The sequence below is a fragment of the Lampetra fluviatilis genome, chromosome 9 (genome assembly GCF_964198595.1).
Source record: "Lampetra fluviatilis chromosome 9, kcLamFluv1.1, whole genome shotgun sequence".
Taxonomy (NCBI): Eukaryota; Metazoa; Chordata; class Hyperoartia; order Petromyzontiformes; family Petromyzontidae; genus Lampetra; species Lampetra fluviatilis.
In genome coordinates, this window is record NC_136283.1 from 8,034,381 (window position 1) to 8,050,880 (window position 16,500).

General features: G+C 40.6%; 1 protein-coding gene across 2 annotated transcripts in view; it reads right to left on the reverse strand.

Annotated features, from left to right (window-relative positions):
- The window catches only part of LOC144934181 (palladin-like), a 156,641-nt gene that overhangs the window by 62,945 nt on the left and 77,196 nt on the right, over positions 1–16,500 (reverse strand). The window contains exons 8-10 of one of the 2 annotated variants that reach the window (XM_078859742.1): positions 11,229–11,252; positions 10,393–10,509; positions 8,735–9,293 (exon numbers count right to left, since the gene is read on the reverse strand). In XM_078859742.1, coding sequence (XP_078715868.1) covers positions 8,735–9,293; positions 10,393–10,509; positions 11,229–11,252 — 700 coding nt within the window. Of the gene's footprint in view, positions 1–8,734; positions 9,294–10,392; positions 10,510–11,228; positions 11,253–16,500 lie in introns of those variants that run through there. The other variant, XM_078859739.1, reaches the window with a different exon arrangement.

Sequence of the window (16,500 nt, forward strand, 5' to 3'; positions counted from 1 at the left end):
TCTTACAACCGTTAGTACCTTTCATTTTGACGAAAGGAAGCTGCTAACGAAGTTAATGCACTTTCCATGAGCTCTAAATCTACCATATTTAAGCAATTTTCTTTCAGCAATGTAAACAGTTTTCTCGTACAAGTAGCTTTAACATTTGTTTATTTATGCATTCTAGTGCTTTTTGGAACATTACCCTTAAATATATTATCTCCTTTAAAATATTGTTAATCATGGGTATTTAAAATGTTTGTTGCAGACATGAAACATCGATGGAAATGGCACAGGCACTTATTTAATTTAACTCGTACGATGATTAAAACACTTTAGTTTTGCATACCAATTACATATGCGGGTGGAAAAGATTTAATCTAAGCTGTGTGCGAATTTAGTGAACTTCTGATCAGGTCATTGTGGAATGAACGTATGAAGGTAGTGTCACCTCGATCCATCAAATCGACCTTCACAACCACAGTCTCTTGACATTATGTAAACAGTACATTAAAACAATTTAATGTTAAGGTATAACTGTAATTCTAGATTTGAAGTTTTCGTGACTGCAAGGGTCCATACTCTTTCGTTTTTTCGGTAAAGTCACGTAGGTAAAAAAGAAAATAGAAATAAATTAAATCACGACGTTTCGGAGGCAACACAAGCTTCCGTCTTCAGGTGGTACCGTCACAGCAAAATGACTGTATCAAGTGGAGATAACTCTAAGAGACACGAGACTATATACAGGTTAAGGGGGCGAGGAGCCAGGATGGACCGTGGGGGAGGGTTAAGTTAAGCCTCCTTAAGCACTTGCTCGTGACTTTACCGAAAAAACCAAAGAGTATAACTGTAATGTTGCATGAAGGCCAGATGGTAGGAGTAATTCTACAGTGTACTACAATATTAGACTGCAATGCATTAAATCAAGATCGCAATGCATTGTTTGATGATGGAGACAAGTAAGACAGACGTAGCATGCTTTTAGATAAAGCCCAGCTCCTAGAAATATTAAGCAAGATTATTTAGCATAATCTAATTGAACTTAGTACAGTTCATAGTGCAGTGCACTAATCACTGTGTCACCCCTCCACCCAGTGGCACTGCATTGAATATGTAGTAATACAATCCATACACACAGGAAGACGACACTAAGAGCTGCCATTTTTTTTCAAAATGGCCACCCCATAACTATAACACTTGGCAAGCCAGCCCAGGTGGTCTTCCATCAAAGTACAGTACAAAGAGGAGAAAGCCTGCGTAGCTTCTGAGATCTGGTGATAACAGGCACATTTAGAGTGGTTTGATCAAAGCTACATGGTTGATCATATTGATGAGGGGGGGGGTATATCTTAAAACATATCTATGAGTTCAGTCACTGAGCTACATAGATTTTCAAACGTTACATTTTCTTTGGGTACCGTGTCAAACAATCATTCATTATATTAGTCAAACATTCCAATGCAGTACCCTCCTGATAAAGAGTTTTGAGACTCAATAGGGCTTTCCTGAGGAAATGAAATTGGCATAAATGTTTGGATATTGTTGTGGGCATGACATTCATATTTATCTGCAAGGGCATATATCATAGGATACAGAAACATTATAAAAAATGTATTTTAATATTATGTACACTGCTTATGAAGCAGCAAATAAATAATAAATGTATAATAGATCACAAACTGTGCAGATATAAGATTTTAGAATATGCATAGATTCGTAATAATCTCACCTAATCATGAACAGTACAAGCGTTATTGTCTCACTATGGCCAGAACAACCTGGAGCTTAATGCTCTTAAGACGCTCTTAAGACCGTGGAGATGGTTGTGGACTTCAGGAAGAATTCAGCCCCACTCACCCCCATCACTCTGTGCGACTCCCCAGTCACCAATGTTGAGTCCTTCCGCTTCCTGGGCACTATTCTTTCCCAGGACCTCAAGTGGGAACTGAACATCAGCTCCCTTATCAAGAGAGCTCAACAGAGAATGTACTTCCTACGGCAGCTGAAGAAATTTAATCTGCCAAAGACAATGATGGTGTGCTTCTATACAGCCATCATTGAGTCCATCCTCACCTCCTCCATCACCGTCTGGTACGCTGCTGCCACTGCCAAGGACAAGAGCAGACTGCAGCATATCATCCGCACTGCTGAGAAGATGATTGGCTGTAATCTACCAACCCTTGAGGACCTGCACACTTTGAGGACCCTGAGGCGAGCGAGGAAGATTGCGGACGATTCCTCGCACCCTGGATACTCTCTGTTCCAGCTACTCCCCTCCGGCAGAAGGCTGCGGTCCATCAAGACCAAAACCTCACGTCATAAAAACAGTTTTTTCCCATCCGCTGTTGGCCTCCTCAACAAGGCCAAGGGCTTAAAATGACTTTTACACTTAAAATGACTGTTACACTTACTATAACATTTTATCTACATAATTACACCTTTCCATACTTACAACGTGTAATCTTATTTGTATTTTTGTATTTTAAGATTGTTTAATACGGCTAATTAACATTTTACATTTCGCATTTTATAAGGTCTACTTATTCATAATTTTAAAGATTTTAGCCCTTTAGTATTACTTATACTTTGTAACGTTAGTATAGTTAGAGTGGATACCTTTTATATAAGTTAAGATTCCTACTTGTTTAATGTATGCACCGTCCCGCCATAGTGAATTCCTTGTCTGTGCAAACTTACATGGCGATTAAAACCGTTTCTGATTCTGATTCTGATGAAAAAACCAGCATGAAGCCACAAGCAATTGAAATCACAGACTAATTTTTATATATATAGATACAATATATATGTACATTTTGGTTTTGTGTGCCAATTATGACATTCTAAGTTAGTTTTATTCGACTACAATTTGTAAGAATTGTAATAAGATATTCAAACTACAAGGATGATTATTTTAAATTGGAAAATAAATGGAGGGACTAAATATTACACAAAAAATGCCATTTACACATGCTTTGCCACAATATTTATGTCATTATGAAAGCTGGCTTTTGACATTTAACTCCATCGCAAGCACAAGTGTTTCTACTTTGCAATTGGCAATCCACTTATAAATCCATTCAACAAAAACTCTTTTTCAAGTGAGTAAACAAAGTGCCACTGCATAAGAAAAACAAAGTGTTTGTGTATTTACGCAAGGGAACTTATTTATGCAAGGGAAATTGTGCATTTGCCATTGGTGCATTCTTACAAGAAAAGTGTTTGTGGAACTTAATATAGACGTGTGTATAGGTGTGGTGTAATAAAATATAATTCGAGTAAAACATAATATGGAGGTATAATGAACTTAATAAAAATATAGAGTTTTAATTCAAAACACATTTTGTTCTGGAAATGCTAGCAAGTTGTATGTTGCTCTGAGGCCACAGAAAAGTGTACGCGCCACATTCATTTCACCAGAAGCAGGGGCCCTGTCCAAAGAAAACATCACGGCAACTAAAAATATCACAAACGCAGCCCACACTTTGCTGCAATAATTTAAACCAGATGCTTTTTTGAAGATACGAAAAAGTCTTAAATTACTTTGATTTTGTCGCATGAAGTTTCCACATATATTTGAACAGTATTTTTTATATATGACCAGAAACATGCTTAAATATGTAGCCATCAAGTTGTTTTACATTGTCTCATCCAAAGTTTCCCAAGAAGAGATTTATATTATTTGATATACTGCGTCTACATTAAAAAAACAACTTCTGCTCAGAATCTTACCACTGCTTTTTCCCCAGTATATAACTGCAAGTTAATTAACTGCAACTTCCAAATGTTAAAATGTTTCGATCAGGCTCAGTTTAATGCACGCATATCAATTCAAATGCAATGTTACTTTAACATAATTATTGAAGCATTCAATACCAGGTAAATGCCTCATTGACATATTTCTGTTTAAAAAATAACTGAAAAGTTGAACAAAAGTCTCATGAAATTGTGCACCTCATGATTCAGCATATGTTTCGACTCCCCACAAACCTTGACTCCCTGAGTTCAATACCAAATAATGGTCCTGCGTTATCAATTATGAGATGTGCATCTGCTTTGTACTGCAATTATCTCATCATTTGAAGTATTGCTCTGTCGCTTTGCGTTTAACACAACTGCTTTGAAAAAATATTTTGCCTCACTTTAATTTTCCTAACCCAGAAAAAAGTTATTGGTATTCACAAAACATAATAAAAATGAATTTACAGATTTGTTTGAATAAAAAATGTTCAGATATTAAGCAATTTGTTTAGAGTGGTTTAAAGTATCTGAAATATGTAAGTAAATATATATTTTTTTAAATGTAACATTATTGGAGTCAGTCTCGTTACTAATAATAACACTTCTTGACTTAAATCTTTCGTGCCTGCAGGAATTCATATTCTTTGGGTCTTTCGGTAAAGTCACGTCGATAGGTTCAAAGAAAATAACAAAAAGACGGCCGCTTGTGCTGCGATCGAAACGTCGTAGTTTTTGTTATTTTCTTTTAACCTATCACCGTGACTTTACCGAAAGACCCAAAGAATATGAATAACAATTCTGCAGAAACAATTCACTGATGTTAGCCGTGCTCCAAAGTCGAACATATGTCACCGGATTTGTAGAACAGTGTGCTAACCACTACACCACCGCTCAACCAAAAAAACCACACACACCAAAATGTATCCCGTGTAGACACAGCACAAGACTCCATGGCAGAGCAGTTAAAATCCGACATTCCGACATTTCTACGCGCCTCTGAACCTGACAGCCCTTTGCCATCTCTCGACAAGCCTCCTGTGTGCCATGCACAACACAAGGCTGAGAACCGGCACTGCCCAATATGGTTGCACTGCATTAACGGAACACAAATAAACACGCCGAGTTGCCATGAGACTTAGATGGGTCCTATCCACGCATTCACTGATCCATGTCGGAGGTGCGGCTTTGCGTCACATCCAGAGCGTCAGCTCGAGGGCAATACCCCGTCAGAGCAGAATGCAGGCATCTCAACAACGCTGACATTCCCAAGGACACAACCCCAAACATGGCTCTGTGCTAATGTAAGCCAAAATAGGGTGCACTACTGACGCAGAAGACTTGGATGGCTACGTGGAGCGTGATCCTGCAGTAACGTTCGAGCACTGCGCCAACGCAAATCAGCATCAGTTGGAAATCTAGACCTTCACATTAGCTAAAATTGGTTTCCATGTGAAACTAATTTCATGGTCCCAGCTTGGTCGTCATTTGATGCACAAAGTATTTCAATTGGTTTCCATTTAATTCAGTTCATGTCTGTTCTGAATGCTCTATATTTCATTAGCTGTGTACGCGGTGATGCTCTCACTCACACTACTGGAGGAGCACCATCTTGTGATTGTGCCAAGGCAGTGCTCGCTAAGAGATAACGCAGTCCTGTGCTATTGCAATAACGCTTTTATAATTGCTATAATTATGGTGTCCAGATTACAACTTAATTTCCAATCAACCCCGACATTATTACATTCCAGAGTCTTGTTTTGCAGCATTTACAAAGTAGTTACCAATGTATCTGCTTGCACAAGTAAACCATTAAATGAAATATTTGGTGATTTAAAAAAAAACAATCTCCAATGAAGGTCAGGTTTGCTCACATTATCCGGAATAATAATGCTCATTGTCAATGCTATGTTAAATGGTACCTTGTAAATGGCACGGCATGCTGTAGTTTGCGCTGGCCATTCATTATCCACTGCAGGCACCACTGTCAGTGTGACCTGTGATCATAGTTGGCCCTGATGTTGAACGTGCCACGCAACAAAGCTAGGAGACTGTGCATGCTGTGCCTATGTCTCGCAATCAGGGATTTGTATACATTTAGAAAGACCGTATATACTTGCCCAAGCCTCTCTGGTGCCTTGAGTCCTATGAAAATGTTTTAACAAGGCAGGATTTCTTAATCTTAGACATGTGTGCGAGTCTTGTACGCTGTGCATATATCTGGTAGAGTATGTCGTATTCTCTTCCAACACGTCTGGTCAGTGTGGAAGAGTAGACCAAACACCTTCCAGAGATCACTTTAGTGGAGTCTCTTCTGGCAGCAGTGATACAAGCAAGCAATTGCAGGGCTGCACCTTTACCTTTTGCACTATACACAGAAAGTATCCCATTGCCATTGATCTAATTGTACGTATTAACTGGGTTAGGTGAATTATAAAAAAAAATACCACGATCTTGTAGAGAAAGATTATAACTACGATACATTCAGAATGCAATTCGCCTATCTTTAGTTGAATGTTTAATCAGAAAAAACAAGAAAATGTATATATATACATATTCTCAGGTTTTTTCGGTAAAGTCACGTAGGTAAAAACATTAAAATTAATGAAAGTAAAATAAAACAAAACAAAAATAAAATTCACGACGTTTCGGAGGCAACACAAGTCTCCGTCATCAGGTGGGACCGTCACAGCCGAATTAGCTGCATCAAGTGAAGCAATGATTCAAGATGTAATCCCTTATAAGCAAGTTGAAGGGAGGTGGAGAGGGGGGGAGCTTATCAGGCTGTGGTAGCCAATGAATGGAAACGTATCGGGAGGGAGGAGGAGCGGTGATCAAAGACTTAATTACACTTTTTGGACCATCTTATCTGACAGGCACTATTTTAATTTACTTCACCGAGTGTTAACATCCACAGTGTTTAACAGTAATCTCTTCATTGTTCTTTGATCACCGCTCGCCACGTTTCCATTCATTGTGTTGAGCACTACGTGATGTCTTTGATCACCGCTCGCCCTCCGTCCCGGCGCGTCTCCATTCATTGTGTTGAGCACTGCGTGCAGTCTGTGATCGCCGCTCGCCCTCCGTCCCGACACGTCTCCATTCATTGTGTTGAGCACTGCGTGCAGTCTTTGATCACCGCTCCTCCTCCCTCCCGATACGTTTCCATTCATTGGCTACCACAGCCTGATAAGCTCCCCCCTCTCCACCTCCCTTCAACTTGCTTATAAGGGATTACATCTTGAATCATTGCTTCACTTGATGCAGCTAATTCGGCTGTGACGGTCCCACCTGATGACGGAGACTTGTGTTGCCTCCGAAACGTCGTGAATTTTATTTTTGTTTTGTTTTATTTTACTTTCATTAATTTTAATGTTTTTACCTACGTGACTTTACCGAAAAAACCTGAGAATATGAATCATTGCAGTCACGAAAGCTTCAAATCTAGAATATATATATACACTTTATATTCGTTTTTATCTGGTCTGTGTTTGCCAGTGAACTTACACTACCTGATATTTTTTTTTTACTTCCAGACATCGTGAGGCAAGTGATACTACCAGGTCATGCTATCTCCTCCTCATTTGTCTTTTACACAATTTAATTGAAAGTGCATCTGAATCGATATAAATATATATTTTAAAAAACATACATCAAATAAAGTGTTAATTTGTCAGATACCAGTTAGATGTTTTTGTTGTCGTTTAAGCCTCAGCAAAAGAGTCGCATATGCCAGTGGGCAATGTGGATGAAGCATTTCGTCTGCCATGGTTCATCATTTGAGAACCATGTTCTGTTTCCATAACTATTGTAAAGCACACTCAGGTCATGTTGGCCATACCTAGATTGGGGTCCAGCACGGCTCTTTTTCTTTCCCCAATGCTTCATGAGTTTTTGCAGTTCCACGAACTCAGACCCTACCACTCTGATCCCCTGATTTTACACGGTCAGTAAAAAAACCTAAAAAAAAATACATCCCTGAAGTTTTAGATTTGAGGCTTTCGTAACTGCAAGGATTCATATTCTTGGGTTTTTTCGGTAAATTCACGTAGGTAAAAAATAAAATAAAAATCACGACGTTTCGGAGGCAACACAAGCCTCCGTCTTCAGGTGGAACCGTCACAGCACGCTCGCTGTATCAAGTATCATTTACTTGTGACGGTTCCACCTGAAGACGGAGGCTTGTGTTGCCTCCGAAACGTGGTGATTTATTTATTTTAATTTTAATTTTTAACCTACGTGACTTTACCGAAAAAACCCAAGAATATGAATCCCTGAATGTTTGTCTACACAAGAGACCACGCAACAAGTCTTCTACGTTGACCCCGTCACGTCACAGCTCTATCCGAGGGGGACTCAGGCCTGCAATGTACTTTTAAAAATGAGCAAGTGGGCGAAAGCAACTGAGTCAGGTCAGTCCAGTAAGGCTGCCATGAGAATCAGTGCTGAGCCCACATACCCGGTTTGTGAACCTCGCTGGCTTCCTTCCCAGTAGTTGTGAGAACGTGCCATCACTGCAGGGCCTGTGAGTTTAATTAAGTGCACGTGTGGATACTGGATGAGATCCTGCCTTCACAAGACACACATCCAAAGTGAATTGATGTAGCAAGGAGTGCCATGGAAGGGACTTGTGGGGAAATTAAATCAGTATTGTGACCAAAACAATACATGATGCTCATTTACAAATGTAACTATTGTCAGTGTACATGCTAACAGTTTTTTTAAGTAATAAGCAGGTGTATTCACTATGATATAGAGTGCAGATGAGGCAAGTATTGATGCATTGATAAAAAAATTATAATAGATTTTACACTCATGATTCGTGTATCGAATTCTGTGTGTATGTATATGTACCTTCATGACGCCAACCTGTATTGCACTGCAGTGGACATATCGTTTTTTCAATGGTTACTGAAGGTGTATTATTGTCCATCAGAAAAGAAAACACAAAAACACCAACGCACGCAGACTTGCTTCTTGCACAGACAAGAGAAGGGAGGGAGGTGGGCTGCGTACTCACAGTTTGGGTTTGGCGGGCAACGGGGGTGGCTCCTTGACAGGCGAGGGTAGCCCTTGGCCGGGCCGCGGTAGCTCCCCACCAAAGCCCTCTGGCGGGGCCTCACCGGGCAGTCTGAAGTGCACCCGCAAACCTGCCTTGGCGTTCGTCTTGCCCTCCGGACCAACTGCATCTCCCGCTGGTGCTGCCGCTGCCGCCGGCATCGGCACTGACATTGTCATTGACGGTGGCGGCGAGACGACATCATCGATGCTCTTCCTCAGCTCGGCAAGGGCGGCCTCGGCAGAAGAGGCGAAGGAAGAGGTGGCGGCTGCGGCTCGGACAGATTTTTTCCCCGGAACGATGAAATCGGGCATTCTGCCATTGGCGAAGAGGCTTTCAGTAGCAGCGGGCAGCTGCACAGTGCTGTTCGGTTTATCTGCTGAGATGTCAGATATGAAGGAATCCAAGATGGGAGGGGGGAGCGTGTCCATGTACATGGACTCTGACGTGGACAGGTGTGTGGATTCAACAACCAGACTTGGCCCACAGGTGTTGCTACTCATGTATCCGTCCGTTGCACCTGCAGTGTGGGTGACACGCCACATCGTTTTATAGGAATATACATCACACAGCAATGTTTGACACCAATGAAGCAAGCTTAAGGTTGAAAATACAATTCAATTACTAAAATACTACCTGAAACTGAAAAAAACTCTTAAAAACATTAATCCAGCACATTTTGTATCTTTTGTTTAACCATCTGAAAAAATTTAACCTTGAATATATTGGGTGGATGTTTGAATTGGCCATGCTATAGTATTTCTGCCATGATCTCATTGAACACTTGTAAAACACTGGTCCGCTGACATAGCAATGTGAAATTTCCACCATTGACTCAAACTGAAAATGTTGATATTAATCCCTAGAGCAGCTGACATTCCCTGACTTTACAGTCAGAAGGAAAACTTAAGACCGGCATGGTGACATTGATAGGCGGTAGGACGTTTGCCTCTTGTTGCAGAAATGTGTGGTTTGCGCCCAGTGGCCGCACCGGTTAATACTGTGGGTGTATGAACCCAAAATACACAACCGCATGCTCCTCAGTGGATGCTAAAGATCCCATGACACTATTCACAAGCGAGTAGACTATGCATGCCAGCATTGCGGTACAAATATCCCACATTTAAAAACTCCTCGCAAATTAATCAATTGTTGGGATTACCGCACATAGCACTCCTCCTGTGAAACTACGGCAGACTATGTCCGTGAAACATAGCTCTTTTGTGATTGCCTTGTGCTGTCTTTCCTGCAAAGTACACTGCAAGCTTATGAACGCTGCGATCCTCTTATCAACAACAAAACTGGAAGAGAACACCACAGAGAAACACAAAAAACATTATCCAAGACACGAGGTAAAACACAACTGGAGATAAGGCGGGAGCGACGGTGACCACTTTTAATCGTCCTACATTACAGAGATCTTCAGGAGTTAAAGGATAAGGCCCACCACCACCTTCTCAACGATAACTCGGAATGGCCAATAAATGCTGGCTTATCAGCGGTGCCCACATCCCGAAGTCCACGGAATGAGCGTACGTGCTGTGTCCAAAGCACAAATCCAGGAGGATCTGTTAAAGGTGCTCACGCAGTGGCGTGGTGATGAGGGGGGGGGGTCTCACCGTGGACAATGAGCTGGGCGCTGCAGGACACCGTGCCCAGTTTGCTGCTCGCCATGCACGTGAACGTCCCAGAGTCCTCAGGGAAAGCCTCGGATATGATGAGGGTGCAGATTTCCTCTGGACAAAGCACGAGTGGTGAATATTTTACGGAGCAGAACCACTTCAACAGTTACCATCACAGTATTGTATGTTGTTCACGACTTTTGGGAGAAATTAAAAAGTCACGTGAGATCCTGAATAAATCAAATGTCGTATGTTTATTTTCTTTATTTCAAGCAACGCCGAATGTTTATAAATGCACGTTTTCATCATTGTCAGTGGTATCTTTTTTTAAACAAATAATCATTCCACAAAACGGCAATGCCACTATTACTGTCACACTCATGTACCATATATATAAACTATGTTACACTATACAAAACTGTAAGAGTAAAGATGAGGCCTGCATTTGAACAAATTGAGGATAACATTGCTTATTTTTCGTTACAAGTTCTAGAAACTGTTTTCGTGTCAAATAAATTACAATTGACATCGCGATCTATAAAATAAAATCCTCTATTCCAGAGATTAAGGATAAAAGAGCGGGGCATGCAGTGTGCACCTTCCACATTGTATTCTCTACCATCCGTATCAATTTTGTTGTGACACCACATGAATAATGTGTGATGGACCTGTGTGCCTCGAAAAGATGTCTGATATCGACCAAGTGCATGGCGGCTACGCTATGGTCACACCTACATTGCTGAAAATAGGAAAGCAAAGGGCTGTAAATATATCTGTTTAGATCCTAGACTGTGATTCTAAATAAAAATGCAGCCAAAGCATTACGTACTTACCAGGTTCAGCTACAGAACGAGGCTCTTACAAAGAGAAGCAGCCAAGCATGGGAAAGGAAACACCAACAAAGGAAAAAAGGGAGGGAAAACATCGTGTTAAACTTATTTTCGTTTGCAAAAGCAAAGCATTAGTCATTCTGTACTACTGTACTTATATCACTACATTATCCACATTGACACAGGGCACAACCACATGCAGAGGTTAAACTGTAGATGGGGAAATTGTTGTTAAGACCCTTGGCCTTTTGCAATGGCCCAGTTTATGTGTGATGTGCGATTGTCAGCACACGGGGGCTGAAAGCACGGTGGTTTCAAACTGAGCACATCCAAAAGGCACTTGGACAACTGAACAGCGTTCCTACTACAGTTCACCCCTGGCCACGTGTATAACCTCTGTGTGCAAGACAGTGGTGAAGTGACTGCACATCACTTGTTAGCAAATTACACGTTGCAACCACTGCAGTATAAAATCCTATAAGATATCACAATGCATATAAACAATATCATCAAATGAGAGGAAACATTTTCATTTGAATCGCACACGAAGTATACAACAATGGCCCTCAACTGCGAAATACTGTTGATCCATCTTTGCATCTTTACCAATAAACAGACTGATGCAATGTTTACGTCACTTTGTACACGTATAACAATGCATGCCAATGAGATTGACACATTTTTAAAGAAAGTCCCTGGTAGGATTACAACGACGATATTTATTTTAAACCCTTTTACCACGAAGTTACATTGAGATATATTATTCATATATGACCCCGGAGGGAATTTTACAATTTAAAAATTAATACTCGTTTTGGAATTTAATAGTTGTAAATCAGAACGTAGAGCATAAGCTGAAAAATATGCAAAGAAGAATGGAGAGATGCATTTTGGGAATGACACTGAGAGAGATATAAATATAAACACACAGAACAGAGAGCTAACGCAGATTTGATATATTGCATTGACTGTTGATAAGAGTGCCAAGAGGGATAGAATAGCATCCACAAAAGGAAAACGCTCAGGAGGACGCCCGCTGTGGAGATTTAGCAATGAAATCAGCCCATCCGCAGGAGCAAAATGGATTGTGACATTGCAGAGCGGCGATGAATTGTGATGACGTGTGGAGGCCTTCATCCAGCAGTGGATAGAAAGTGGCAGATGGGTTACAATCAAGCAGACATTTAGATATGAACTTGTGACATCAGGTTGCTTAATATTGTATGGCATGACCATATGTCAGGTGGTGAACTTTGTAATGGATCAAGGCAGAGATGCCTCTTGCAATCATTCATAGAAATTACTGACGAATATGTCAAGGCTCTAAGAGGTCACCATCGTCATCAAGGCAAAGGAAAGAAGAGGGTGGAGGAGGGAGAGAGCACGAGGGGATCTCGCAACCACCCTTCCCACACAGTGAGAATGATCGGCCTGTTTCTTCAGTTGTTCACGCAGATCTGGATTTCCTTGCTCCCAGGTCATTGTATATGTTGAACTTCGTTCGCACCGTACGTAGCCAACCGTGCTAATCAGAGGTGAGGGGAAGGACAAGAAACTAAAAACAAAGCACTGATCATTAATATGTTTAATATTGGCTTATAGCTAGACAAATGCAAAAACTGATGTTCTATTTGTGCCCAAAAATGCACACGATCGCCATCACCAGTGAACCAAGTAGTTTGCTTCCTGTGACGCTATCGCTAAGAGAAAGTGAGTGGAACCTGCTACCAGTGACCCGCAATAGATATGCAGCATGTTACGTTAATATTTTGTTCAAAACAAATACATACTTGACCAACGTATTATTTATAATTATACAGTATTGCGTGACTTGATTTCCGTATTTCACATTTCCTTTTCAAATTTGTTTTTATTATAGATTTTTTACCACTTTTACAAAAGAATACGATTACACTCCTACATTTGCATCAATAATGTCCATTTTGTGATTATTTCCTCAACTAAATTGCTCTTGCAAGGATACAACAATTATATAATTATAAAATACATTTACAACAAGAATCGCAAACACCTTTGAAATGTTTAGATTTGAAGTTTTCGTGACTGCAGGGATCCATACGCTTTGGTTCTTTCGGTAAAGTCACGAGGTAGAAAAAATAAAATAAATTTAATCACAATTTTATTAATTTAATTTTTTATACCTACGTGACTTTACCGAAAGAACCAAAGAGTACCTTTGAAACGTATTGCTGAACTCTAAACTGCGCCGTAACAGTCGCAGGGACAGCACACACCCACAGGGCCACTATAAATCAAAATTTCGACTGCAGAGAAGGCAAAGTGTTTTTATGTTATCTCACTGCGTTCTCATAAGTCAAAGCGTTTTTTTAATGTTATCTCACAGTGTTCTTATAAGATAGGGCTGTACACCTGCGAGCAATATTTCATCGCAGTGCTCCATCACTCCGTTCAAGCTGCTGTCTTTGCGACTGGTGGAATCTCCTGCTGCTTCATGCACATTCTGTCCCGACGTTTGAGCTTAAATGCGAAGGGGGAAAGTTGAAAGCAAATACATAAAGTAAACAAGTATTAATTTAAATATATACGCAGCTCTGAATTAATGCCAAAAAGCACACACAACACGTTTGTCAACAAGTTATTGTAGTTCTAAGGTTTAAACATTATTTGTTCTTGTGCACCATTGGCAGAGCAGCGCCATCAAATAGTTGTAATTACATATTCTTAGGTTTTTTCGGTAAAGTCACGTAGGTAAAACATCAAAATTAATAAAAATAAAATAAAAAATCACGACGTTTTGTTTTACCTACGTGACTTTACCGAAAAAAACCTAAGAATATGAATCCTTGCAGTCACGAAAGCTTCAAATCTAGAATTAGTTGTAATTACAGCCAGCGATTTGGCTGCTCCGGCAGAGGAGTTGAAGCGTGTGCAGCGTGCAGCGTGCAGCAGGGCTCAGCCTGAGTCAGCCCCTGTCATGGCCAATGCGATGCACAAACCCCGCGGCGTCTCTACACGTGCTTGGGGAAGGCTGCCGGCAGAGTTGCTCACAGAAACGATCGAGGATTAATACTATGAACGTGTTTAAGCAAACAAATAGTCCACCTATATATACTCTTTGGTTTTTTCGGTAAAGTCACGTAGGTAAAAAAGTAAATAAATTAAAATGAAAACAAATACATTAACTCAATTGAAGGCCAATGTAGGAAAATTATTACTGAGGCTTCACCCCCCCCCCCTTCCTATGTGTACGTACATTGTTGGTAGACCCCCCCCCCCCATACGCAAGCTACGCATTTGGGTTAACCACCCTCCACCCTCCATGTGTACGTACTAAATGGATGGCCCCTAGTCTCACGAAAAAATAATCCACCCAAATTAATTATAACAAATGTGCCCGTTAAATATGTGGTATTATCTCATATAAACCTCGACATTCACATTGTGAAAGCACTTAATGTGTCATTAAATACATGAGAGCTATGAGGATAGAAGCAAATGTTACGTTGCGATTCATGTTAGGCTGATTAAATCTCTACTCTTTGGTTCTTTCGGTAAAGTCACGTAGGTATAAAATAAAATAAATCACGACGTTTCGGGCGCAACACAAGCGTTCATCATCAGGTGGGAAAGCATGGTCTGCTGCTGAGGCAGACTGTTTTAAAACGTCGTGAATTATTTTATTTTATATCTACGTGACTTTACCGAAAGAACCAAAGAGTATGGACTCATGCAGTCACGAAAGCTTCAAATCAAGATTGAGTAAATCGCATTAATATTCCTTGGTTTGATCTTTTGACTCAATAACTTTCCATTGAATTGTAAAAACTGTCACATTCTCTCCTACAGTATACTTATATATACACAAAGTTACAAAAAAAAGTCCTGAGATTTCCTATAGGTCAATTGGCCGTAACGTTGTGATTTTTTATTTTCAGTGACAGTAAAACAACACTATAATATTGTCTCAGTTAGCCAGTTATTAAAAGTAATTATACGTAGAGGTGGTTTGCTAGCTTCAGGGTAAGAAGAGAACTGGCACTGCTGAGATCCTGCCTTGAAATCTGCGGAACGACATCGAATGAAACTGGGTTCTCAAGTGCATTGAGTTGATGGTCTCAGCATGGCCGCCATTCACTGCATAACTAAAACAAAACCGCCACTTTAGCTTTTATTTTTATTTGGTTACATTCGAAGAATTAAATAGAACATTGGTTTCACTGATATGCAATGAACACGTCTTTGCAGCAGGGTCTGTGAGGAGCAGATGCGGTACTGCGCTATGAGGGGAGACCTCCAACCGGGCACTTTGTCTCATCACGTGACCATAATATAACAATTGTAATAATCCCAGGAACCAGACAATGACTCTTAAAGACTGGATGGAATTCTTGTTTTCCTGAAAAGAAGCAGTATTATTTGACCTCTCACTGCGACTACATGTCATAGCAGGCAATATGGACTTTTGGCTAGTCGTCAAACAAAGACGGTCACTGCATTGCGCGATTGCAGGTGCGCTTCTGCGGCCGTCTGGAATGCTCTTCCTTCCGATATTAGGAAGCCACTGGAGCCATGCACTTTTCAATCTCGATTGAAAACTAATTTCTTTAGAACTGCACTTTGTGTTCAGTTTGTTGTTCTTCCCCGCACCTCCGATTAGCACGGTTGGCTACGTACGGCGCGAAAGAAGTTCAACATACATACTGTGCATATTTAAACATTTCCTCTTCAGGCACATTGTTGATTTTTGGTGTCATATTAAACATAACTAAGCAATACGTGCATTCAATATTCAAATATATTTTAGCAAATCAATCTAATCTACCCTAAGTGACAAATATATGAAGTGACAATTATATTTCCAGATAAATATGCAATTGCTTTGCCTATACTGTGGTGTAATAAATACACATGGAAGCAGGAAAATGCGTGACCTTTGCCACTAAAATTGCATTGGGGGATGCTTGATGGAGAAAATTCCTAAAATAATGTAAAATTATCTGTGCAGGGCACATTTCCAAACCATAGTGTGTATATATAGACGTCCTTTGCTGGTATAGCATAGAATTTCTAAAACAGCAACGGCGGATATCTGTATCGCTATGGGAACACGGTAAGAAGGCATGGCCGTGGTGAAGGTGCGACCTTTCCCTTCTGTAGTCTGGCGTATCTGAGGACCCTTCCCTCAAAACCATTTCCCCACCACGGTTGGATAACAAAAAAAAAACCCCGTGACTGCCCTGCGTGACTAAGGAGGCAGCCGAGCGATAACGGCAACCACCCTCCCGGCAACCCT